The sequence below is a fragment of the Hyperolius riggenbachi genome, chromosome 4 (genome assembly GCF_040937935.1).
Source record: "Hyperolius riggenbachi isolate aHypRig1 chromosome 4, aHypRig1.pri, whole genome shotgun sequence".
Classification (NCBI taxonomy): Eukaryota; Metazoa; Chordata; class Amphibia; order Anura; family Hyperoliidae; genus Hyperolius; species Hyperolius riggenbachi.
The window spans coordinates 278,044,167-278,070,845 of record NC_090649.1 but is presented as its reverse complement, the minus strand read 5'-3'; the positions used below and the strand labels follow the sequence as shown (position 1 = coordinate 278,070,845).

The 26,679-nt window shown below is 40.2% G+C and overlaps 1 protein-coding gene across 1 annotated transcript in view; it reads left to right on the top strand.

Moving 5' to 3' along the window:
• LAMA4 (laminin subunit alpha 4) overlaps positions 1 to 26,679 on the top strand; it is a 155,467-nt gene that overhangs the window by 32,221 nt on the left and 96,567 nt on the right. The window contains exons 3-11 of the mRNA XM_068231320.1: positions 4,964 to 5,091; positions 9,666 to 9,746; positions 11,474 to 11,688; positions 16,002 to 16,102; positions 18,177 to 18,357; positions 19,554 to 19,646; positions 22,461 to 22,612; positions 23,891 to 24,001; positions 26,131 to 26,242. Of these exons, the coding sequence (XP_068087421.1) occupies positions 4,964 to 5,091; positions 9,666 to 9,746; positions 11,474 to 11,688; positions 16,002 to 16,102; positions 18,177 to 18,357; positions 19,554 to 19,646; positions 22,461 to 22,612; positions 23,891 to 24,001; positions 26,131 to 26,242 (1,174 nt within the window). The remainder of the gene's footprint in view (positions 1 to 4,963; positions 5,092 to 9,665; positions 9,747 to 11,473; positions 11,689 to 16,001; positions 16,103 to 18,176; positions 18,358 to 19,553; positions 19,647 to 22,460; positions 22,613 to 23,890; positions 24,002 to 26,130; positions 26,243 to 26,679) is intronic.

Here is a 26,679-nt window from a genome sequence, read left to right as displayed (position 1 = left end):
GGCAATCTAGATGATGGCAAGATAGCAGGTAATGGCTGAAGTATAATCACTAGACAGATGCGTGGTCAATCAAGCCAGAGTCAGTCCAGGCAGCGTTCATGCGAATCCTTTAACAAGCAGTGGTCGGTAACAGGTAATCCAATAGAGAAGCGTGGTCAGATTCAAGCCGGGTCGGTAACGGTAGGCAATCTGGAAGAAGCTTAGTCAAGAGACAGACACAAATCGGCAGCAAGACAAGCACTTGGTGTGAATGCAATCTCAGCAACAAGCCCAGCATAGGCTATCATGGGCGATGACAGAGGGAGCTCACCTTAAATTTATACAAGGACTGATCAGAAAGTAAAGGAATCCAAAGTAACCAATCAGGAAAGAGCGTGTCAGCAGAGAGGCTGACACACAATGCACACATGTGGTTAATGCTTACAGCGGCGGAGCGCGTACTGAGAGTGTGTCCGCCACTTATTCAATGGAAGCTGAGCGCCATGCGCTCCAGTGACATCAGAGTTAGGCTGAGACCCAGAGGCTTGCACCTCAGCGTGGGTCTCGGCGTTACGCCGCCATGAGCGGCCACTGGATCTTACGCATACTGTGTGGCAGGGATGATAGAAATCTATGACCTGGCAGGAATAGCAGCTCCCAAATAGGGTGTAGCGTTCTATCAACATGGGCCTAAAGTGGTTAAAAGGGATTCTATTGATAAGATGTGAAAACCAAGGAGAAAAAGTGAATTGTTAAGGACCATTGTTACAGGTTTACTTTATATTCACAAATAGACTGGCCTTCAAGTGAAAATAATCCTTGAATATGGATAAAATGATTGCAGTAACATTGAACTTCCTCTGTACTTATGCCATAGATAGTGGTGTAGATGGATACTTCCCCATGTAGTTTCCAGCTCCCAGTAGTTACACTAAGAGGTTTAGAAGAATAAAAATGCAGAGATGGGAAAGGAAGGCCATATCCCACTGTTACAATGTTGCTGGACCCAAGCCAAGGAAAATCTTATGGTTAGTAAAGAGCACACGGTTTTTGTTATGCTATATATATGCGTAGTGTTGCACTTGCAAGAGATTCAGTTCTCTTTGTAGCTTTAACTTGACCAAAAGAATAACAGCTAATGCAAATAATTAGGCAAGCGTGGTTGTGTTGGTTTTCTGATGTCCCCACACATTTTCTGACCACAAGAATGACAAGCTGTATATCTTTGTAAGCAGAACCCTGTGGATTCAATTAATAACCAAAACCCAATCATTGTGCTGCTAACGGCTGGAACTATCAGGGCAATAGACACACACCATGTTACACAGCTATTCATTCCCTAAAGTTAGTTTCTTGGAGAAGAGAAAATCAGAATCCCTATGAATATGGCCAGCAATTCTTACCATATCTTGCCTTAGGTCATAATCTTATTTTATAATGGAAATCTCTACAGCAGAGGTGTCAAACTCCAGCCCTCGAGGGCCATATCCATGCCAATGTTTAGGATTGACTGAAACATTGAGAAATGTGTTCAACTTGATGAACCACTCCTTTCCTGATTCAGCCCCATGAATGAATTTGAGCTGTGTAAGAAAAGTGTGAGGACCTTGGGTCTTGAGGACTGGAGTTCGACATCCCTGCTCTACAGCAATCTAAACTGCTTTGCTCAATAAATATATGAACGGCCCCAATTACTTACATTAGTAGAGAACAAGCGATAGTGGTACCTCTTATAACCGGCCTTAACATTTGTACCCAGAAGGCACCAGCAACTGGAACAGCTTTCAACAGCTTTTCATGTATGAAGTAAACATCCAGCATTTCTTCAGTTATGAGGACCCCATTGTGACTCCTCCCTATTATCCCTTTTGTATATGTACCACATAAACCTAGTAAGTGGAAGCTGGCAGATTTTTATTTTTCATGGTCAGCAAATAATATCGTCAGGTTGATAGAAACATATTACAATTACTGATCAAAGGTATGCTCAAAACCTTTCTTGAAGTGTTTAAAAATGGCATCAGGTTACATGGCCCTCACCAATGACCACAATAAGGAACAACCTACAATTTAAACTCCTGGCAAACTGTCTCCTGGTTTATAAAATATAGTATCAGCAACGAAATCAGGTACATCTACCTTAAAGGGACACTACAGCAAAAAAATGTAAAATTTAAAATATGTGCAAACATAGACAAATAAGAAGTACTTTTCTTCCAGAGTAAAATGAGCCATAAATTACTTTTCTCCTATGTTGCTGTCACTTAAAGTAGGTAGTAGAAATCTGACAGAAGTGACAGGTTTTGGACTAGTCCATCTCTTTATAGGGGATTCTCAGGGATATATTTATTTTCAAAAGCACTTAGTGAATGGCAGTTGCTCTGTCCAACTGCCAAAAAACTGTGTAGCGAGCAGGAAAGCTGGCCAGCATTATTGTTTAATACCTTTTGAAGAGATGAAGAGATGGACTAGTCCAAAACCTGTCACTTCTGTCAGAGTTCTACTGCCTACTGTAAGTGACAGCAACATAGGAGAAAAGTCATTTATGGCTCATTTTACTCTGGAATAAATGTACTTCTTATTTGTATATGTTTGCACATATTTAAAATTTTACAGTTTTTCGCTGTAGTGCCCCTTTAAGAGAAACAAAGAGTTAAATAGTGTTAGCTTGACAGAAGAAGCCGAATTTAAAAAGGATTGGCACTTAATCCCATTAACAAATGTAATAAACAAGATGTAAAAAAAAAAATATTAGACAGGGATTAAATACTTTAGCTATGTATAATTTTAATTCTGGCCTACAGTCTATTCCATTGTTTGGAAATATCCAAAACTCAAAGGTAGAGGGAAAAGAGGGAGAGAGGGGAGGCGTGAGAAAGGAGAAGGGTGGGGAGTGAGGAGAATAGATTATAGAGGGTCACACAAGAATGGATAATGCTATGAATGATGGGTTACTAAATGTCATATACAGTATATACATATATTTGATGCAGACTACAATGTAAATTATAAATGTGCAGTCTGGAAAGGAGTTGACGATACTGATTTATCCGGCCGGACCGTTTAACCAATATAGCTGATGTCTGAAAAAAAAGCTGGCAGAGCAAAAAAGTCTCCCCTCCTCCAACAAACACACACTCACATCTTTTACACACACACCTCACAGGGTTCACATCAGAGTCGACAGCCTAAGTTTAATTTTGTATGAACAGAAAACATTTTGGACTCACCAGAATTTTTATGGACACCTGGGAGTAGCACTTGAAAGTGTGTTCAGTTGTGGGTTTTGCCACATTTGGCATCGCTTTAGTTTTAAGATCCCCATCAATAAATTTGCAGCTCATTGCATAATATAAAGTGGTCTCCATTAAACTTTCAGTCTGTTATTGCCAAACTTTTTTATTAACAGCAACAACAGAATATGCTGAAAGAAAGAAAGAAAAGTATCTTCTAACCCAGCAAGCAATACTATTTGTGCTTTTAAAAACTCATATTTTGTTCTGAATCTACAGTTTGAAAATGTTTTTGCTTTTTCAGTCTTCTCTTAGAAATGACAGTGGAATGCAGCATATTACTTTACTAGAACGGCATGAACAGTTTAAACAAGAGAACTGTTCACCTCTGGAAACCTTTCCGTTAGCTGCAATAAATGAACATAGTGTGAGGCGCTACCCTTTTCACAGAGCTCTGACAAAGTGAGAGGCTCTGCAGAATTCTGTCACTGTGAGCTTAGAAGTATGCAGCTCACTTATGTCTGAGGAGGAGGTGTGAGAGGGTTACAGAGGGAGGTGTGGGAGATGCGGGGGAGATGGTGGGAAAGTGCTAGACAAAAATGGCAGCACTCATCGTTTTATGATTACTATGTGTACTGGGCAATCATTTTAGATATTCGTCTACTACAAGTCCCCGCACTAGTGTCATAGGAACCATATATATCCCAGCCATCATCTACCAAAGCAGGAGTGGTGTGTGACTGACTGTTCTAGCCCTAACTTAGACAATGTCTTTGATAAATAATACAGAGAATGTTGAAAATGAGAAATCTTATAATTATTAATCATATCAATTATCCAACATTACAATAGAAAAACAGGGGCTATATAGACAGTGGTGTAGCTCAGGAGCTATGGGCCCCGATACAAGTTTTACAATGGGGCCCCCCAAGCACTCTATACATAACAATTGATATGGCGCACCAAAACCTGGCAATGGCAACTACAGTGTCAGAGGTGCAGGAATGTGAGGGGAGCACTTTGTTAATGATTATCACTATTCAAAGTATCTATATAAATGATTATTATGAGCACAGGACCAATAGAGAGCTAAAACTATAGTTGAGGGAGGGCCCCTCTGGCCCAAGGGCCCCGATGGGGTCGCAACCTCTGCAACCCCTATTGCTACACCCCTGTATATAGATATTACACAGGTGTACTTTATATTTTGTACACTATATATAAACATGTACATAGATATATAAATACATTGCAATGTGAGTAATGAATGATACAGTTGGAGGGGACAGACAGAGGAAGGGGAGCTGAAAAAGAAGAAGATGCTGCTTTTACTCATGAACAGCATTTTTAAAGACTACAGACACGGCTTATTTTACCCCATATTTTATGGACTTCCTGTATAATAATATATGGGTGGGAACTCCAACAAACCCTGTAAATTCCCACCCTGCTGGCTGCTGTTGACAATGCAAATATAATGACAAATGGTATCTGTTGGCTTCCCAATAACAATTACAGAAGGAGGTCAAATATTATTTACAAATAAAGATATGTCAACTTCAGCAGCAATATTTGCAAGACAAGACAGCAAGTAATACTTTTCACGAATTGATTCCCCAATGCATTAAAAGAATTCAGAGTCCCACAGACTGATGTTTAAAAAGGAACCCATAGTAGAGAGACATAGAGGCTGTTATCTTTACAAAACAAAGCTACTTATACCATGTCAATATCCTCTCTCTTTTGTATAGGACTGCCAAAGAAACACAACAGGCAAGCACTGCGAAAGATGCCCAACTGGTTACATGGCTGATGTCGTCCAAGGGGTCCTAAGATCCTGTCTACAGTGTCCCTGCCCTCTAAAGTTTAATTCTAACAAGTATGTGAGTTTAGATCTTATACTGCTGTACTGAAGATCTACCCCCAGAACTGTCTACTTCAAAATCTGTCTGGGTATAATGCAGTGGTTGTACTGCACTGCAATGTCATTCCTAAGGTACACCTATTTTCCAAAATGCCTTAATATGACTCTAGTTTACAGAATGTAATGCTGGGAATACATGGCTCGATTCTGAGCCATTTAGATGGCTCGATATATAATTTCCGACACGCCTGATCATTTCGCCACTTGATTCCACATTGAACACAATGGAAAAATATAAGAAATACGAGTGGAAGATAAGAGAATCGCCTGCGGAATCGAGCAGGAGAATCGAGGGGCAAAATCGAGCTGTGTATGCCCAGCATAAGCCTGGTAAGCACACAAGAAATGTGTCTAAATCTTTGCATCCATTAAAAAGAACCAGGCTGCCAGTCTTTACGGCAGAGATTTTTGCGCTGTTCAGTTATCAGCTTGGCTACTTGCAATCAAGACAAAGCAGATATATGATATCTGCCTCATTACCTCTCCTACACCTCATCTGTCCTACAACAATCATTTGTCTTTTTTACCAACTCACCTGTCATACCTATTCCCAGTGCACCTCCATATCATCTAGGAAAATATACTGTTTCAAGGAGGAGGATGTTCCCGAGGCCACAATCCAAGACACTGAATTCCTGGTGGAGTGGGAAATAAGCTTGCATGCTAGCAAACTCATATGGGCTCACCAGCCAACTACGCTTGGCTAAGCTGCTATAGCACTTTGAACTTAGAGGGCACTCCTTGTTGTTTTTTATATACAATCTCTTTGTCCTTGATCCCCCTTTTGTGGAGCAGTATCTCAAGCCACTGTCATTACAATCCTCAGTAAATTCTGAGTGCTCCATTAGGATCCCCAAGTGTCTTTTCTACTTCTGCCTTCCTATCATCTGATTTAACATCCGTAATGATTCTCTTCACCTGCTTTTTATATGACCTGCCCCCTCTAATTTGTATTCTTACCTTTAATTTGTCTTTCCACCCAAGCTATAAATAGTTTCTGTGTGCAACCCCATTGAGTGCCATTGTTGCTAACTGGCCCCATCCATTCTATTCTAAAAACCCACACTATGTGCTCCAACACTTAGCTGTGCCCCCATTGCGTGCTACCTTCCACCCTGCTCACTCAACAGATTTCACATACTTACCAATATATACTGTATATAATGTGATCATACTGCTACTGTTTATAAAATAGTAACATATGATCCTATTAATATAACCATAACTAAGTCTATGTTGTTTTTCTTGATACAGGATATGTGTTATATATAAAGATATGCTGTATGAGCTCAGATTGTTTCCTCAGTTAAGAACTTGAGAGTTTGTTTTCCCTCTGGAGAAAGAGGAGAGTACTTATGATCTCATCACCGCGCTGATGGGAACACATACTTTTTGCATTGTTCCCATGAACTGAATACTTATTAGTTTGTACTAGGATGAAGCAGATGCAACATTTCTCTTTATTACACCAGATGTCCAATGTCTTTCTATAACTGCAGTAGACTTCTATAAACTGATACGTCTAATTACCGCAATCCACCGTCCATTTATAGGAGCTCTAGCATTCAGTGTGAAGACAGCTCCTTGGTACCGGATAACGATTCATGCAGAGTAGAATAAGACCCATTCAGGGGGAAAGATCAGGAAGTATAAACAATAGGATGGCAGAACAAGAGGATATCCATTTATGACTCAGTTTTATGTACAATCCCATGAAACTACTTTGGTTTCTAAAAAAAGATGCTAACAATACTCTCACTTTAACTGTGTGTTATTCTCGTTTAACACCAGCTGTAAAAGAATGCAATTGTATTTATTACAAGGTAATTAACTGATGGTATATGCACACACTCTTATTTGGTGCTGATGCAGCATCTAAAATAATAATTTCTAAGCTAGCGCTGTGTGTCTGTATTCCCTTCCATCCAGTACACACCCTCTCCTGCCTCGTTACGCTCTGATTGGTTGTAACATTGTGTCCGTCCGCCCCTCACACATCCCTTCCTGCCTCACCCTGTTCTGATTGGCTGTGGTGCTGATCGGAGGGCTGATTGCACTGCATGAGGTGAGATGGCGATCATGATGCTCGGAGAGATGGCACTAGTGCAGTGTTGCCAACCAGTAAATTTACTGACAGTCAGTAAAAAAGTCAACAAATCTGGGCTGTCAGTAAAGTCCATGAAAAACTTTGTGGTGCCAGTAAAAAAACCCTCTCTCTTTCCCAGAAGATCACAGCACTTACCGCTTATCAGTTTACGTATCACTCTGGAATGTACACTGCTCTAGCTAAAGGTGGCCATACATCTGTAGACTTTGCGGCCGATCGACCATCAGATAAGACAATTATTATTGATATTATAAAAATCAGTGCCACCAAGAGCATGCCTTATTGACAATCAAACCAATGTCGGGTCGAAATTGTTTGTATGTATCGATCGCATGTAACAATCAGACATGCTGGAAAATCTCAGGTTGGCATGCTCGATCGGTGTGTGCAGCGGTAAGGGCTGCGATAATCGAGAATAAATGTGACGGAAACCCCTGGTCGCATCCCCCAAATGTAAATGTATCAAGGTCCCCCTCCCCCAGATGCTGTGCATTGATACTTTACCTGTCCAGTGTCCGCCACTGCACTCTTCTTCCTCATTCACGCCTCACGTGGTTGCCGGTGTATTGCACGTAATGGCGCATGTGTGATATCTTTCATTTCATTTCAGTAATATTTTTGTGCTTTGTCAGTAAAAATGTATTTCCAAGGTGGGCAGCACTGCACTAGTGATGAGCAGAAAATATGCCGAAGTGTAATTAGGCATCGTAATGCGAAATTTCAGGGAAAACTGTAATTCATTTAGTAGGTTATTGTAATCATTCATAATTTTGCATAATTTTTCGCATTATTTTTGTGTAATTTTGTGCCGACTTCCTCTAGCCTCATAAGCATGTGTGAGCCCTTATCGTCCTCCCGTGGTCTGCCATTCAGCCTCAATCAGGCCCGGTGACAGGCTCAGCCGGGTCCAGTCTGGTTCTTCTGCACATGCGTGGACCTCCTGTGCATGCGCAATAGATCTGAACTGATGCGACTGAGCCAGTTACCGGGGCTGATCGCGACTGAACTGCAAACTGCGGGAGGATGGCGAAAAACTCACACATGCTTATGGGGCTGGAGGAAGCCCCAGGTAAGTATTGATTCTTTATATTGATTCTTTATATTTAATAGTTTCTGGTTTACTTTAAGGAGAAAAGTGGGTAAAAGTAAAAAAAAATACCTTGTTGATTTTGAGAAAATTGATTTTAAAAATGCAAAGAGAAATGGTTTTTAAACAGTCTGCTTTGTTTACATTTGTACAACGCTGCTAACAGTAACAGCGTTGTACTAGATCAGCGATCCCCGGCCAATCAGCGGCCGGGGATCACTGTCACATGACAGGCAGGAGCCTGTTAGAGGCTGCACAAGACAGATCCGTTCCTGTGCAGCCTCCGATCTCCGGGGAAGGGAGGGAGGAGAGGGAGAGGGGGAATCCTGCGGTGGAGGGGGCTTTGAGGTGCCCCTCCCGCCAGCCACACGCAGGCAGGAGCCATCAGACCCCCCCAGCACATCATCCCCCTAGTGGGGAAAAAGGGAGGCGATCTGGTCGCTCTGCCTGGTATTTGATCTGTGCTGGGGGCTGTAGAGCTCACCCAGCACAGATCAGCGAAATCAGCGCTGGTCCTTAAAGGGGGTAAAGGCTGAGTCCTGAAGTGGTTAACCGCCAAATTTGGCACAAAAGAATGCAAAAATTACGCAGGAATTCATGCAAAATTATGAATGATTAAACAAAATCAATTGAATTACCAATTTGTAATTATGTATAGCTGATTAGGATCATCACTAGATGGCACGTGCACTGCCCCACGGAGCATAGCATGTGCCACCAGCTAGTTTATAAATACTATAAAGTAGCATGGATTGTATTGAAAATCAAAGGTCCACTTAGAAGCAGCATACGAAGTAGAAACATAACCTGTTTGCTCTATAACAGGTAACAGCACTGACAAACAATTTATTTGCATCCCAGTGAGAAGAAATTACTCTGGTTTTTGTCTCAGCACCTCATCTTTGTAAAATGATTATTTATGCAATCAATCTCTTTAGCTTTCCCAGGCATCACTTTCGGTTAACTAACTCCCGACACTTCTGAGGGAGGTGAAGAGATCTTTTTTCACTAAATGTAAAACCTAGAATCAGTTAATAGATTATCACAACTGAAACTCCAATTTATTATATCTTAAGCAGTTTGTAGGCCAAGACAGTTAAGTTTGGCGCAGTTATGGTGTGGCGAGTTATACTGTATAACCAAACTTGAGCTATCAACGCAGTAATTAGGATGTGATGAATTGGCACCAAGTTCAGCCATTACATAGCCCTACAGGACTACCTAGGTTGGCACCCTGATACTGTCAGTAGTACGGTAGCTTATTACTAAAACAGAGCTTTGTTAATCACTGTACATTGTTTTATTTAATAGCTTTTTTATTGTTTTATTTAACAGCTTTGCCCTTACTTGTACAATGAAAAGGGGTTCAGTGCGCTGTATTTGTAAAGAAAACTTTGCAGGACCTAAATGTGAACGGTAAGGAGGACTTTGCTAATATTGCTCGGATTTTCAGCACTTGTTCTCTTTGCATCTCAAAAGGAAAATTGCACTTGTTTTTTTTTTTGGGGGGGGGGGGGGGGGGAGAGGGGGGTTGTTGTTGTTTTTTTTTTAATGCCACAATATAGTCATTTTAAATATAATGTCATTGAAAATCATCTTCCCATTTCAATCTGCAGGCTACTAAGAATTGTTTTAAACTGCCAATGCAGCCTTAGCAGCAGTACTCAGTGTACAATTGCTACGAGCCTGACCAGAAACTCCCACCTTACTGGGCAAGAGGCTTTATGGCTCATTTTTATAACCTGGACTAATTCTATGACTAGTGGTGGCCACTAAAGATTCAATCTTTTTCAACCAATCTTGCCACTTTTATTTAATATAAGTGACTGCCTAAATTATCAATTTAATGTATTCTCTCAGTTTACCCTTAAGGTGGCCACTGATAATATAATTTCCCGGAAACAGTTCCCAATCACCGATCATAGCGCCTGTGATCAATGATCACCGGCATCAGTGAGATGCACAGTAATAAACTGAGGGGTGGACATCTAGTGGCCAAATGGTAAAATTATACCCTAATACATTAAAAGAAATAAAAATATAAAAATCCCACATTGAAATTAGCCCCTTACCTCCCACCCTCTTCCATAGTTACCAAAATAAAACATTTGTATATATTAAAAAATGGCATTTAAAAAAATACATAAATAGTTACCTTAGGGACTCAACTTTTTTTTTTCATATTTTTGTCACCAGGGTATATTACTGTTATTTTTTCAAATAAGGGCTTGTAATTAGTCGGAAGTACAACTGAAAACATACATGTTTATTTTCAAATACAATATTGTTGCCGTACATTGTACTGTAGACATAATTTAAATATTGTAATAACTAGGACAAATAGGCAAATAAAATGTGTGGATTTTATCCACAGTAGCACATTTTATTTAAAAACTATAACGTCCGAAACTGAGAAATAATGAATTTTGTAAAAAATGTTTCTTATTATTCCTGTCAATATGCAGTTAGAATAAATTAATTCTTAACAAAATGTACCCCCCAAAGAAAACCTAATTGGTGGCAAAAAAACCAAAATATATATATCATGCCGTTGTGATAAGTAGTGATAAAGTTATTGGCGAATGAAAGGGAGGAGGGCCGAAGGTTGAAAATTGCTCTGGTCCATAAGGGGAAAAACCACTCAGTGGTGAAGTGGTTAATGGCCACCTTGGCTGAGTATAATCTAGCATGTGTACATAGCTTTAATGCCAGTTACTTTTCCAATATTGTGATAATTATTAATCCATATGATCATTATCCTTCTGTACCAACTGGGATATCCAACATATGGTTTTACATCTCACACTGCATTACTGAAAAGACAAACAAATGTCGTAGCAAGCAATAAATAAGCAAAGTCCAGTATTATTATGTCAAAAACTTAATTCTCTAGCACAGAATGTTTCTCGGTACAATAGTATAAATGTTTACAGATTCCAGTAAGAAGCACTCCATGTTTAAATTTGCCTGTACAATAAATTGTGAATTTCATGTAGCACTTATAAATGACAATAAATAACAACCCTCTACATTTCTGCCAGATAACTGTTTACAGGAGTAGGCCAGACATTTTACAAAATTGTTTATAAAGTGTTTTCATGTGGATTTATTGGGTTTGTATCACTAGTTTTTGTACATTTTAGGTGTGCACCAGGCTACTTTGGGAACCCTTTACTCATTGGTGGCACATGTAGAAAATGTGACTGTGGAGGGAACTCAGATCCTAACCTTATTTTTGAAGACTGCAATGAGGTCACTGGGCAATGCAACAGCTGCATGCGCAACACCACTGGAGTCCACTGTGAGCAATGTGCACCAGGGTATTATGGGGATGCAAGAATTGCTAAAAACTGCACAGGTATTATTTAAAGAGCTATGTTTCATCATGTACTTACCAACACATCTGTATATCAGTGTCTTAGCCATGTACAATATGAGTCATTTTTAACTATCAAAGCAACAGAGCAAAATTGTTTCAGTTCACGACTCCTTAAATTGGTATTGTCATCAAATTTAATCTACAGGCTAAAGCAACAAAGGCGGCATAAAATGAACAGTTAACAGTTAGTTTTTTTTAAGGGTTAAAACACATGCTTTACACCTAATTTAGCTGCTTATTGATAAGCCTGCCTATACCAAGCAGGTTTATCACATTGAACTGGAAGTCTATATACAGTATATTATATTTTGTGACAGGATTTCTCACAATTTTATGTGGAAAGGTGCTAGATGGTATTTGTGTGTCACCTAATATGTTATGATTTAAGGCTCCAGGAAATAAAAGCAAAGAGTTTCTTTTGGTTTAAGAGGTTTGAGATAAAAGCAGTTAAGGGTCCTGGAGCTGGCCAGGGAAGATTTCATTAGTACCTTAGCCACCTGGACCATGTCCGGGAATTACACCTGTGCAGGTGGAGCACAGGTGCTGAATAAATTAACAGGCAGCTTCAGGCAGGAGGAGCTCACTTTGGTTACTCTTGAGAGCAGGGCCGGCGCTACCATTAAGGCAAAGGAGGCAGCTGCCCCAGGGCCTCAGAGCTTGTAGGGGCCCCCAGTGGCTACGAGAGGAAAAAAAATTCAAATCGGCCTTATAGTTTTTGAGAAAATCGATTTTAAAGTTTCAAAGGAAAAAAATACACATTTAAAAACCTGCCGACTGTAATGGTTAATAGCAAATCCACCTTAAATGCTAGAAACCCTAAATTTGCAGGATATGTTAAGGAGATCATTAGGAATAGGAGGAAAAAACAATTTTTCAAAAAGACCTTATAGTTTTTGAGGAAATCGATTTTAAAGTTTAGAAGGAAAAAAGTATACTTTTAAATGCGGTAAATGTCACTTTTAGTACCTAACGGTAGTGTAATTTTACATGCATCAAAAGAAAGAGCAATAAATTTCCTGACGGGGTTTCCAGGGGGTCCATACGCAGCCGCAGCGCTTTGGCCAGGGATCCCTATACAGCCGCAATATGGCTGTATGAAGATCCCTGGCATTTTTTCCTATTTTCCCAATTTCATTCCCCATTCACCTTGCCCCAGTCATCCTGACCTGCACAGAGCCACACTTCACCCAAACCCAGCCACCCTTTGTCTAGCCACCCAGCCTGCAGCCTGTCCCAACCACCCTGCATCCAGACCCAGCCACCCTGGACCTAGTCTCCCAGACCCAGCCTGCAGCCTGACCAAGCCAGCCTGCACCCTGCCCCAGCCTGCAGCCAGACCCAGCCCCAGCCACTCTCCACTCAGACCCAGCCACCCTGACCCAGCCACCCGGCACCCTGACCCAGCCACCCTTCACCTAGCCACCCTGCATCCAGACTTAGCCTGCAGCCAGTCCCAGCCCCCCGGCACCCAGACCCAGCCTTCCCCAGCCACCCTGCCCCAGCTATTCTCCAACCAGCCACCCTGCACCCAGACCCAGCCTTCCCCAGCCACCCTGCCCCAGCTATTCTCCAACCAGCCACCCTGCACCCAAACCCAACATGCACCCAGACCCAGCCTCCCTACACCCAACACCAGCCTGCAACCTGCATCCAACCCCAAGCAAGCACCCTGCACTCAACCAGCAATTGGGGGACAGCTATGGCTACCTAATATATAGGGGCACATCTTGCTACCTATTACTGATATAAATAGGCCAATGGCTACTTTATTATTTTCTCTGGAGAGCATGGCTACTTAATTTATATATGCATGGCAAACTACTACTTAATTATTTTTTCTTGATGTGCCTACCTATTTAATTTGTTTATTGTGAGGCAACTGGCTACTTAATTATTTTATCTGGAGGTGTGTGATTGCTTAATTATTTTATCTGGATGATTGTGACAACTGCAGCATGTAAATACTTAAAAAGAACCCAAATTTGGCAGATGGGGGTCAGATAGGACACATAGGCATGTTCTCTGCCTCATGACATGCCTCTGTGTCCCCCCACCGCCGCTCTCTGCCCCCCACTGCCGCTCTCTGCCCCCACCACTGCCGCGCAATAGCCCCCAGAGATTAGCAAAAATATTTGTCACTATCTAGGAGGTAAACACAGGGAGAGGGATTCCCTGTTCAAAACACCCACCAGGGGTGTTCCTGCAGGGTTTCTATACCAGCCACTGGGCAGCTCTCTCTTCCTGGCCACACCCCCTGCTGCTCCCTGCCTTCCTGCATGCTGCGAGAGACACAAAGTCTCTAATTGCAGCGTTGTGACCTATAGGTCACGAAAGTGAAAGTGGGCCAGTGTGGCCCACAGGAGCGGCAGGGAGCGGCATTTTTTGCGGCAACCTGATCACAACTCTGCCTCCCGGATCAGGTAGCCTACTTTTTTTTATTTTTGAAGCCCAACTCGGGCTCTCTTTAATGAATTATCTGATGGCATGTGTCTACTTTTATCTGGAGGCATGAAACGATTTGAGTCTTTTATCTGGAAGCATGTGACCAGAGCCACAAGGCTACTTAGGCTGTTGGCAAGGGCTGGAGAGGCAAGGGCTGGAGAGATGCTAGGAGCCTAGCTGACACTAGCCACCCTTCAAATCCTATTAAAAAAGCCAGGTGGTGATAAAGAGTAGGCCCAAAGATGATACTTGCCTAGGGCCTCATTTAACCTTAACCCCTCTTTGCATGTGACTATTTAATTTTGAGGCACATTGATAGTTAATACTAATATCTAGGGGACCATGGCTTCATAATGTATGTATTCGGGGGGCATTTTAAACACAACACATATGTTTTATCACAGTAGTGCAGCCTGCAAATAAAAGCTAAACTGCCTCTCTAGCAGTAATTGTAGTCTCCAATTTTTTGTTGGAATGCAATCTTCCAACTTGCCTAAGCGACCTTTCAACCAATAACCAGGGAGGGCAGGGGAAAAGGAGCGGGGGGGGGGCACAATTTCAGTGTTTGCTACAGACGCCATTTTACCCAGATACGCCTCTGCCTGTGCGGAGATGTGTCACAGTGCTGACCAGCTAGGATACCGCAGGGATTATACACAAATAGAGGCGGACACAGGCAGCCACAAGGGAGGTGTGGTAAGAGACTGCACACCTCCCCATACACATAGCATCTGCCCCTCTTGAAATATAAGCCTTCCCCCACCCCTGAAAATAAGCCCTAGCATATATTTTTATTCCCAAAAGAATATAAGACAGTGGCCCATATGCAATTATTTTTTTCATCTAAGGAGATCATTTTCATCTTCTCTTTAAACTAACTTTTCAGCACTTTACAATTGAAAAAGTACCCAAAAGTTGGTGAAAAAGTACAATGAAAATAATTTTGAGTATTTTCTTGCTTGCTGGTGGCTAAAATGGCATTTTATGACAAGTTGTGAAAATATCACCTAGGAGAATACCCAGGAGAAGAAGTGAATTGCATATGTGCCCATGTCTTATATTCAGGGAAAACACGGTACTACTACTACTCATATCAATAAAATGGTTTCAGTTTATAACACACTGAAAAAAATGTTTTGTCTATACCCACCTTGCCAGCACAGTGGTGACTGAAAGAATGTCTCACTTAGAAAGATAATAACAGTGATAGCTGTAGTAGTAATAATGATGTTTTTATGCTTTTGACACACTAAATATGCCCTGACAAACCCCAATACTAACATCATGCAGAATGGAAGCATACTGTAATTATAATAACAGCAGCTGGAATAATAACAATAATAATGTTTCGATACACTGAAATATTGTGCTTGACCCACTTTGCTGTCTACTTCAAACTGACTGGAAATACTGTATGCTTACATAGAACAGAAGAAAATAATGATCTTCCTTGGAAAAAGCTTTAATTTTGTCTTGTTTCCAGTCATGACATGGTAAGGAGGAGGGTTGGTCAGCTGCAGGTCATGTTTCTTAGCAACAACAAGGTGTTTCCACAACAAGGGTTGGAGTGTTTCTGAAAATATACTGGGAATTTGAACTAAATGAGATGTTTTTGAATAATATTGGTAGAGGTTTCCCTGATGAGAGGGGGAGCTGAAAAGCCCCAAGTTACAATTATATTACAGTCACCATCTTATTGTTTTGAATGCTGGTAGATATTAATCACATGACTTCTTTGGGAAACTAGAAGGGCCAGGCGGTTAGATCTATGGGTTCAACAGACATTACAAACATCTGATTGTTACCATTGTATAAAGCTACAATTACTTCCAACTGTATTTCTGTTTCAGAGTGTCATTGTTCAAAGTGTGGCACAGAATCCTGTAATGATAAGACGGGGAAATGTTACTGCAAGCCTGGAGTCACTGGGCCCAACTGCGACAGATGTCAGGTGAGTTTAAGTTCTCTGGGGACCTCTAGTTCTCAGATTGATGGAACATGACTCTATTTGTAAAGTAAAATCCAAATGTAATTTTGCATTGAAATTTGAAGAGACACGTCAGTGTTTGCAAAGTAATAGATTTAAAATGGAATAATCAGAAAGGACTGGTTTTAAGTGGAATAATTTCCATTATTTCATTTTCCAAAATGTTATATCAGTAGTGAAACCGCCAATATAGATCTCTACGTACATATGTCCTATGAAGTCACTCAGGAGCAGAGTGTAATGTTGTTTGTACTTAAGTTCTTTTATTAACTCATATCAACTTTACCACCTTTAACCACTTCTCCCCCACCAGTATAATGACTTGCATACATGCAATAATGGTGGCGAGAAATGTGGGCGCAGGGTGAAGCCAGAAAATGGCTCACCCTGCTCCTGTAAAAGTCCCGGCAGCGTTAAATACTATTCCCCGTCCTGGCCATCATGGACTCGGATAAGATGCATCTTTGGCTGCTAGCTACTGCTGGCGGCTGAATTGCACTGTATTTTTTGTAATTTGGGCTCCGTCTTTTGCCTGGTGCCCAAATTACATTCACATTACAGCTGTAGCAGTAGCTAGCACCCAAATGTCAGGTGCTCTTTTTGCTTGATTCATAATGACCTCTCAGCACCAGGCTTTTGTTCCCTTTAAGTGGTGTGAACTTTTCTTCAGTTATAGCTCTTAGGGCTTGATTCACAAAGCGGTGCTAACCTAGTTAGCACGCCTAAAGACTTTTGGGCGTGATAAGCATTGCACTAAGTAGGTTAACACCGCTTTGAGGGAAAAATTGCGCGCAAAGCCTGGTGCGCGCGAACCGTCTCACAGGGTTTAATAGCGTTGCGCGCATAAACTTTGCGCGTGTACAACTTTACGCGCAAAAACTTTGCACGCAAGTTTATTTTATCACGCCTAAACTGAGTTTAGGCGTGATAATGGGCTTTTCACCAGCGTGCTAACAGTTAGCACGTCTTTGTGAATCAAGCCCAATGTTTGTTAATCATACACAAACTTCACATAATATTTTAGAGGACAGCTAGGGCTTTATTTTCATACCAAAAAGTTAACCCCATACATTAACCAAAAAAAAATAAGGTTTGCAATTCATACATTCAATATAGAGAGCTGAAATGAAGAGATTTTCCTCTATAATAGTGAAGTGTTCCATTCATGCCAAGGCACAACACTATAATGCGCTGTAACATTTTATAAAATATCATTGCCCCCAGGTAACATTTAAATGCTTTAGAAGAGTATTTAAAAAATATACCAACAGCAGCCCAGGACAAAGAACTGTCAGAGTTCCCTACATAGCTACTGAGGAGGACTTCCAGGTCCCATACCCGTGGAATACATAGACTAAAATCAGTTTAAAGAATACTTCAGAGTACTTCAGAGAAGCACACCCTTCTCTTATGAAGATTTGTGGCTGAGTGGCATTTTCTAATCCATAGAACATTGTTATTTATGACATTTATATTCAACAGAATGAAAGCACTGACTGGCCAGCAGTTGTGGTAGATAAGGAACATCATTTCTACGAGAGATTCTACTGAAGTGTATGTTTCTGTTAAGAGATTAGATGCCAAGACTTGTTCGGGTAACAGCTGTAACATATCTATTATATATTTTTTGTCCCAATGTTAGCTGCCATAGGGAATAGAGGGGAACTCTCCATATTGAGAAATAAAAGCTTCATAGACATCACAATGTTCTTTGCTCTACCCAAAATTAAAATAAAAGAAGTTTCACATTTTTTATTCATGTTCTCCAAACATAACTTTATTGAAAGCATGTTTGTTATTGTAAACAGTAGAGAATATGTCATAGCATTGCTTTCAATGAACTATGAGTTACATGATGACAGTTTGATTTGTAGTATAGGGCATATGAGTAAATCAAACTGAGTATTGTAGTTTCTTTGACCCTTAATGAGCTCTGTAACAATTATGATTTTCTTTATACACAACATTAAATACAGCTTAGTTGTAGAGATCACATCTAATGAGAAAAGACTATCACATTTTCCAAATTTTTCCCTAGATTGGATACTATGGCTTTAATGGTTGTTTGGGCTGTCAGAAGTGTGAGTGCAGTGCTGCTTCCACAGACAACAACTGCGATCCCATAACACGACAGTGCAGATGTAGATCTGGAGTAGGAGGGATGCAATGTGACAGATGTCTATCGGGATATTGGAGTTATGGAGCCTTTGGCTGCCAGAGTGAGTATCAACAGAGGCTTATAAACTGTGTAAGTGCTACAGCTCACAAACTAAATGTAGACCAGTGGTCAGGAGCTTCTTATGTTTGTGAAAACTAAAAGTGAAAAGCAGGATAATGTTAAAGAACACATTATGCTAATCAGTTTTGTTTGAGGGCTGTTCAGCCACCCAGGGTACAAAATTCCAGTGTCAGCAGAAGCTGAAACCGATCTCCACTGAAATCAATGGAGACAGTATTTGAGTATGCGTTCGACCAGAAGCTCATCAAACAGCACTAATATGGCCAATGCTAATATCTTAGACAATCACCCACAACTGCCTTTTTTTGTTGACTGCCTGTGAACATGTCCCCAGCCATTGTCATGGATATGAGCAAGTAAGGTTAAGTGCAACATTTGGCAAAATGGAAAAGGGGTGTTTGAAGGGAACCCAAGGTGAGAGTGGTATGGAGGCGGACATATTTATTTCCTCTTAAACAATGCAAATTGCCTGGCTTTCCCCCTGATCCTGTGTCTCGAATGCTTTAAGCATAGACTTTGAACAAGCATGCATATCAGATGCTTTGACTCAAGTCTGACTGGATTAGCAACATGCTTGTTTCAGGGTTGTTACTCAAGACACTACTGATACTAAAAGATTAACAGGACTGCCAGGCAACTAGTATTGTTTAAAAGGAAATAAATATGGCAGCCTCCATATCACTCTCACCGCGGGTTCACTTTAAAGTTTATAGTGCCGTAATGTAAAATCAATATGGTTGAGAATGTAATGTTTCCATGGAGCTGCAGCCACCTGTAGGGTGTTAGTAGAATTAGAAACTAGAAAACTAGTAAAATTAGAACTAGAAAAGTAGCAAACCAGTGTGTTATTGTTAAGAAGAGGTTTTTAGGTATCTTAGGAAAATCATTTCCCAACAGGATCATTCCAATATTGTTTTGCTGCATTTAGATAAGTGGGTAGTGTTTAAATAACAGTAAAGCACTATTCTTTCTTATGGATCATTAACATTTCTTGCTATTTCATTTCACTTGTAGAGTTCAGTAATAAGGCCATTTCTCACTGTGTGATAAAAAATGTTTCTAGAGTGCACAGATGTTCTGCATTATCTATAATCCCAAACATGTGCATCCCCTTCCTGTCCAATAATCATTTACTTTTTTTGTGTGCAATTAGCACTCTTTATGCTTCCCTCGTAGAATGCAACTGTGGCGGTGGACCGTGTAACAATAAAACTGGAGAATGCCTGTTAGAAGACCCGGATTCCTCTAGTGGATCAGACTGCTCATTTAGTAAGTTACTAATGGAGTGATGGTATTAGCTAAGGAGAACATGACGTTTTCCTTAACTGTACTTCAAAGGCCATAATTAAACTTAAGTGGAAGGAAATGCCGACATTGGTCATTGGGAGAATAGTGCAGGACTGAGGATCACATGCATTCTCCATGTATAACCTGATTTATGATGCAATAAGGATTTGAAGTATTACCATGTAAACCAAAACAAGATGATGATGTACAGGAGGACTACATAAACTTTTAATGCATACCAGCACACTAGACAGTAAATTGTGCTTTGAAATCACAGAGCGCAGTGGATCCGGAAAATAATAAATGTTTTGATTCTACTTAAAGAGTACCTTCAGTACATCCCTATTGCCTTCTTTAAAAAACTTAAAACTTACCTTCTCTCTTTTATTTGGAACTGTAAAAAAAACAGTGTCAAATACTTCGTTAATTAACCCCAATGGTATGGGTGGCCTTGCAATGCCCTCAATGCATCAATATTATTATGCAGCTCAACTGCAGCATGTTGCCTCCTTGTTCTGCACCTCCAAATTGCACAATCCAGAAGCACTGGATTACACTATTAACCCCCTAGTTGACAGTGCAGAACTAGACCTCCTAAGAGATGTTATTTCTCTGCATACCCAGCGAAATACAATATTAACGCAAGCTATGAGTGTGTGGAAAAGAATAGGTGGATTATACAGCTCTACATCCTATGACTTCCACACCCCCCTCTGGAACAACCCAAAACTTTCTGAATTCATATCCATCCCAGACCAGACTTTCTGGCAAAATAACGGGATTGTATTCCCTGGCCAAATTGTATTGAATAAAAATATTCAAAATATTTCCTTCCACTTGCTGAAAGATAAGTTCCCTGCATTTGCCCCTCATTATTTTCGCTATGTGCAGCTTATGCATGCATTTCGAGCCCAATTTAAAGGTAATAAGGTAGACATTCAACCCTACCCGGTCCTACAACTAATTGAGCGAGGCCCCCAAAAACATCTTAGGCCTCTTGCACACTGCACGCGAATCCGATTCAGATTCCGCTTTTTAATCAGTTTTTACATCCGATTCAGATTCTGATTTGCAGTTTGCTCCCTGCACACTGCAAATCGGAATCTGAATCGGATGTAAAAACAGATTAAAAAGCGGAATCTGAATCGGATTCGCGTGCAGTGTGCAAGTGGCCTTATAGGAGACATTTATAAGGAATTGATAGAGTCCAAGGCACTTGACAGAACGCTTGATTCTAAAACTAGATGGGATGGGAAGCAGCTGGTCTTTCTTTGAATGAAGATGACTGGAGGCAGTTAAAAAAGTTTATTTATTTGTTAAGGATCGTGCCACTCAACTCTATATCCTCCTCCAGGCCTATTTGTTACCTAAGCAAATTACTAAGTATGACCTCAAAACCCAAGATATATGCCCCAAATGTGCTGCATCTTCCCCCTCCTTTTTCCACTTCATCAGGAGCTGTCCATATACTGTATAGACTCCTTTTGAAGACAGGTCATCGGTTTCCTCCATGACAGAATTGGTTGTCCTGTAACCTCTGACCCAGTTCTTTGTGTGCTTGGAATAATACGTGACGAAGATTTACGTGCCACCACCAAAACCTTTATCAGAGAGACACTATTTGCTGCTAGGCAAGAAATTGCCCTGCACTGGCTATCCCCAAATCCACCCCAATTATCATGCTGGATTAAACACCTGGATAATAGTATTGCCTTGAAAAAAACGTACTCACAGAGATCAGTTACAGCAATTTCATTTAGTGTGGGATAAATGGATTGATCGGTGATGTGCCAGTTAGAGTGCCTTCAGTGAAATTCAGGTTACTTTTGATTATTATAAATGTACTTTTATTGTCCCCTTACAGGGGATCGGCAATCGAACGGGTAATTAACTCACCCATTCACATTGAAATGGTAAGCCATTTTAAATACCAACCCCGTCAATAGCCCAAAACTTTGCCAAGAACTCCCGAGTTCTGAGGCCACCCCCACTTGTCTTGTCATGGCCCACCCCCAGCTCAGGGTCCGCCTATCAAGATTCTCGGAAAGGCTTCGGGCAAAAACTTCCACAGTTTATTTTTCCCAATGAGGTGGGGTTTAACATCAATGAGTTATTCATTTTTTTGAATGCCAATACCGTGTTAGGGGACCATAAAGAGTACCAATTTACAATAAGCAAATTTTGACTGGAGGTACTCTTTACATATTTAGTAAATTCAATATAAAGCATATGCATCAGGCATTATACTCTGTGCACATATATCTTGCCCAGAATTAACAATGAAAAAATACAGAGGGTAAAATTTTACATGCAGGTTTATATACTCAGTAACACAGTAAACCAATTTCAATGGTATTGTATTGGTAGTAAGGTATTGCTATTGCGGTACTTCACTAGCGAAGCCGCTACTCCATTAATTAACACAGTAGCAGCCGTGCTAATGAAGTATCGCGGGAGCGATACCTCACTACCGCACGGCAAGTGAAGGCATCGGCTGTTGCTACGTAATGCACACTATGCTGCCACTAGCAGGTGTAGCGTGCATAGAGATGTCAGGAAGTTGCGCTGATTTATTAGTGCAAATAACAGCAGTTTACTCATGCTATTTGCCTGCGTCACAGGTAATGAATTAACCATAGTGTGAACTTAGCCCAACACTAACTATCCATTAACTCTCACAAAGTAATGGCACTCACATCACCACAACAAAGGCAAAGATCAAGCATTGTATTCATAAGAAGGATTCATCTTTCCACATTGAATAACTTCTCTAACCCTGTTCTCCTGTTTTACTAGATTGTGATAAATGTATTTGGGATATGATTGATGACCTCCGGCTCAGTGATTTGTTAATAAATGAAACCAGGTCAACAATAAAGAGTATATCAACTGGAGTGGCAATTAACAAACTCCTCAGTGGCATCAATGAGTCAGTAGCCCAACTCACGGTAAAATACGAATTCTGATCATTTTATTTTTTAATTTACTTTGCTTTCTTATGGTTTGTCATGGGTTGTTTACGTATATGTAACAGAACTAATTCTAAGCTTCAAAATAATGTATTACTGGAAGAAGTTGATACAAGAACAATGAATGCACATACAAAATTTTGCTTTGAATTATCAGTATGCTGTGCACTGTGCATAAAACACAAAGACGAGCCTATTGTAAAAGATCAAAATAATACATTTGCTATTAATTCCTGATAACGTGTTGTAAAAATGAAAATATGTAAAAAGAAACATTGAACACATAAATCATTAAGGTGCATGCTTTGATAGCCACAGTTTGTATTTTATCCGTTATAGTCGCTAATCGTGGCATGGGAACCTATGGCCAAACATCCCTGGTGCCTCCGGTGCCCAAATTGCCTGCTTCGGCCAGGGGGCTCATCTGCATTGATCTTATAACAAATGTGGTCATTATGATCTCCCCACCCATAACAACTACAAGTAACAAGTAGGGGAGATTATTATTATTATTATTGATTTATGAAGCATATTCTGTGACGCTGTACAAAGTAAGAAACAAACATGGGGTACATAATAATACAGACAATGGTTTACATCAATATATGAAATACAGAATTGGTAATGACAGTGATAAAAGTAACATGATGAATCAAATGTATAATGATTTCCAAGACGCAAAACGGTGAGAGAGCCCTGCCCTTGCGAGCTTATAATCTAAAGATTTAACAAAACTAATGCACGGAAAATTGGAGCAAAACTAGTGCAAAAGTGGAGAAAATGTCTAGTTCTCAGTTTTGAATTGTTTGTTCCGAGCACCTGCTCTACTTCAATTTTCTTTGCTCTAGTTTTTATAAATCTGTCTGATTGTTCCCAAGTTTCTTTTTCCTGCATTATCCCAAGTAGGTAAAGGGAACAGCTTTGTTTGCTTCCCATCATTAGACACCCCAGAAAACCAAATAATGGATTTTTAAAATCATCAAAATCTCATTTGTTAAATGATGTGCAGCCAGATTACAAAGAGACAATCTATCAAGCATGTATGCATTGGCCCCTAAGAGAACCATGAACATGCTGATAAGAAAACAACTTTATAACCAGAGCATGGCCTCTATAACTGCTTTAAAAGGTTTACTATTTTTACTGAATGATCTGGATAGCTGCCCACCCAGCTGTGATTCCTCTAAGTAGTGTATTGGTTAAATTTCCTTTCATTTCACTGAACAAGCCGCAACATTACAATTCTGTATATTAAAGGTAACTCTACGAGAAAAGAAGAACCATTCATTGTTTGAAGAGGTCCAGATTGATGACCTTGAAACAGAACTAGAACTCGTTCAAGGTGAAGTTAATGACATTGCTGAAAAGGTTAGTATAATCTGCTTACACATAGACTGTTGACAACTGATAGAACTAATGAACTAAAGCTGCCTAAAGCCTGGTACACACACAATTTTAATTGGCATTGATTGACCAATTTTACTACCACGATATAGAACGAGGGAAGATTGTGAATGCTCTGACAGATTGTGTAGGTGAGGTGTCTATTACACGGGAGGGGTGACCTGCACATAAACACCCATCATAACTATTTATCATTGGGGAAAACAAAAGATTTGAGATCAGTCCACTTGCATTGTGACTCTCTTTCAAGTGGGATAGTTCCAAAAGATTAGTGTAAAGCCCAGCTTTTCCCATTATTTAAGAAGGGCAAGAAAATCAGACCCAGGAAATTATAGACCAGTAAGCTTAACACCAGTTTTGTGCAAACGATTTGAGGGGTGTATAAGAGATGCTATACAAGACTTCATAGCAGAATCGTATTTCTCAGCATGGGTTTACTAAGGACAGTTCTTGTTTGACTAGCATGATCAGCTTTTATGAGGTAGTGAATGCTAGTGTGGATATTGGGAGTGCTGTAGATGTGATATATTTGGACTTTGCAATGGCCTTCGATACTGTTCCCCACAACAGTCTGGTGCAGGTTCTGGGGAAGAGTCTGTGTGCATGGATAGGGAACTGGTTAATGGACAGAAAGCAAAGAGTTGGGGTTAATGGATCATATTCAAAACAGGAGACTGCTAGCAGTGGGGTCCCACATGAGTCAGTACTGGGCCCAGTACTCTTCAATTTATTTAATAATGATCTAGTAGATAAAGTACAAAGCAATGTTGCTATTTTTGCAGAGGATACAAAATTTAGCAAAATTATAAACTCTCAGGAATATAGTAACATACTGTAGAATAGCCTAGAAAGGATGGCTATTTGGGAACACAAATGGCAGATGAAATTCGATGTAGAAAACTAAAAAGTCATTCATTTTGGTTATACCAATGGTCTAGTCACAGATTGGGACATCAAACTCAGAGATGGACTTAGGAGTACTCCTCAAGTTAAGTAATCAAATTCAATACCAAGCTGCTGCAGCTAAAGCAAATAAAACTTTGGGATGTGTTAAAAGGGAAATAAAAACTCGGGATGCTGGCATAATACTGCCCCTGTTTAACTCTCCATTAAGGCCACATCTGGAATATGGATTTTAGTTCTGGGCATTGCATTGCACAAAGGGTATTGCTGATTTTAGAGCAGGTGCAGAGATGACCAACAAAAGCTTACAAATCTATCAGCTGATAAAACTGATCACATACTTCTCCATGAGTTCTCCTGAGAAGGGCAATCCCTAGTGGACATACATTATACAATACTGGAAACACTAGGAGAGAGCCCTGCCTTTTTTGTCTTAAAAACAAAATGATTGTAAGCTCCTTGAGGGAATTTAGCTGGTGGTGTTGGAGGAGAACGTGATTTCATGTCTACAGCTAACTTAGTTTTGTTTATTAGCCACTTCTGAATTTCTCCCCAAAACAGAAAAACACTTCTACATTTTGAATTCATAGCAATCATTTAGAAGTGTCTGCTTAGACAAATATGAAATAAGATTTTAAAAAAAGGAAAAAATAGCTTGACGACAATGTGACCAAGTAAAGAGGGGGATCCCTGTGGTCAGCCCTGCTGACTAACTAGTGAGGTGCCATCGGTTGCTGAAAGTGGTATTTTGTTGACACATTCAGTCATTTTGCAGTAATTTTAAGATTTTATTCTGATGCTTTTAAAGGAAGACTATAGCAGTAGAAGAGTGACAACTGAAGGCAGTAGCTTTCAGTATGCCATAATCTAACTGTCAAGTAAGATTGTATGATGGATACGGTACTTTTTTAAAAGTATGATGGATTTTTTTTATGTATTTGTTGATTTAAAGCTCGCTTATTTTTGGTCGTAGATTATTATAAAAAGTGTTTTTACATTATATAGCTACTGGTATGTATTACTAGCAATATTTTGGAATTTAGAATGTTTATGTTTGCATGAGTGTGATTAATGCTTTATGTGGAATCATGTTGCGGCAGTATGCCTCCAGCTGTGCATGGAATGTGCTGTTCTGGATACACACATAGAATATGACACTGTGAACTTATGCTGACAATGGTCGTTTGCAGGGAAACCTTGCAGAGATGAAAGGCCAGCTGATACACAAGGAAACCATGGAAACTCTAAATAACGCAAAGATAACTGCTGAGCAAATTAGTAACACAGAGGATGAAATCAAAGGTAAAGTGTATCTTACGTCAAGCTATTATTACTGCAGTACATAACAAATGTTATGCTGTGGAGATCTATGTTTATTTATGCACCCAAACTTTTATAAGAAGTAAATATTAACTGAGTTTTCAAAGATTCCCCTGAAGGGAAAATTGTGTCCTAGTTCTACTTCCTGTTTAACGGCTGGTTCACACATGAGGAGAAAATGTACCATTTTCCAGACCGGAGAGCGACAGATAGACGGACATGAAAAAAGATCTCAAGTTATTTCAGGGAATCTTTCACGCTCTCCCATTTTAAAAGAATCTGTTTAATCTGTTCTGGTAAAAGGAACGGAAAGTCCCGAACTGCAACATTTTTCTGGACCTGAAACACAACTGAATAGATGCCAGATACCAATAGACACAGTGCATGTCAATGGAAATAAACAGTAGCCGCTCCCACTA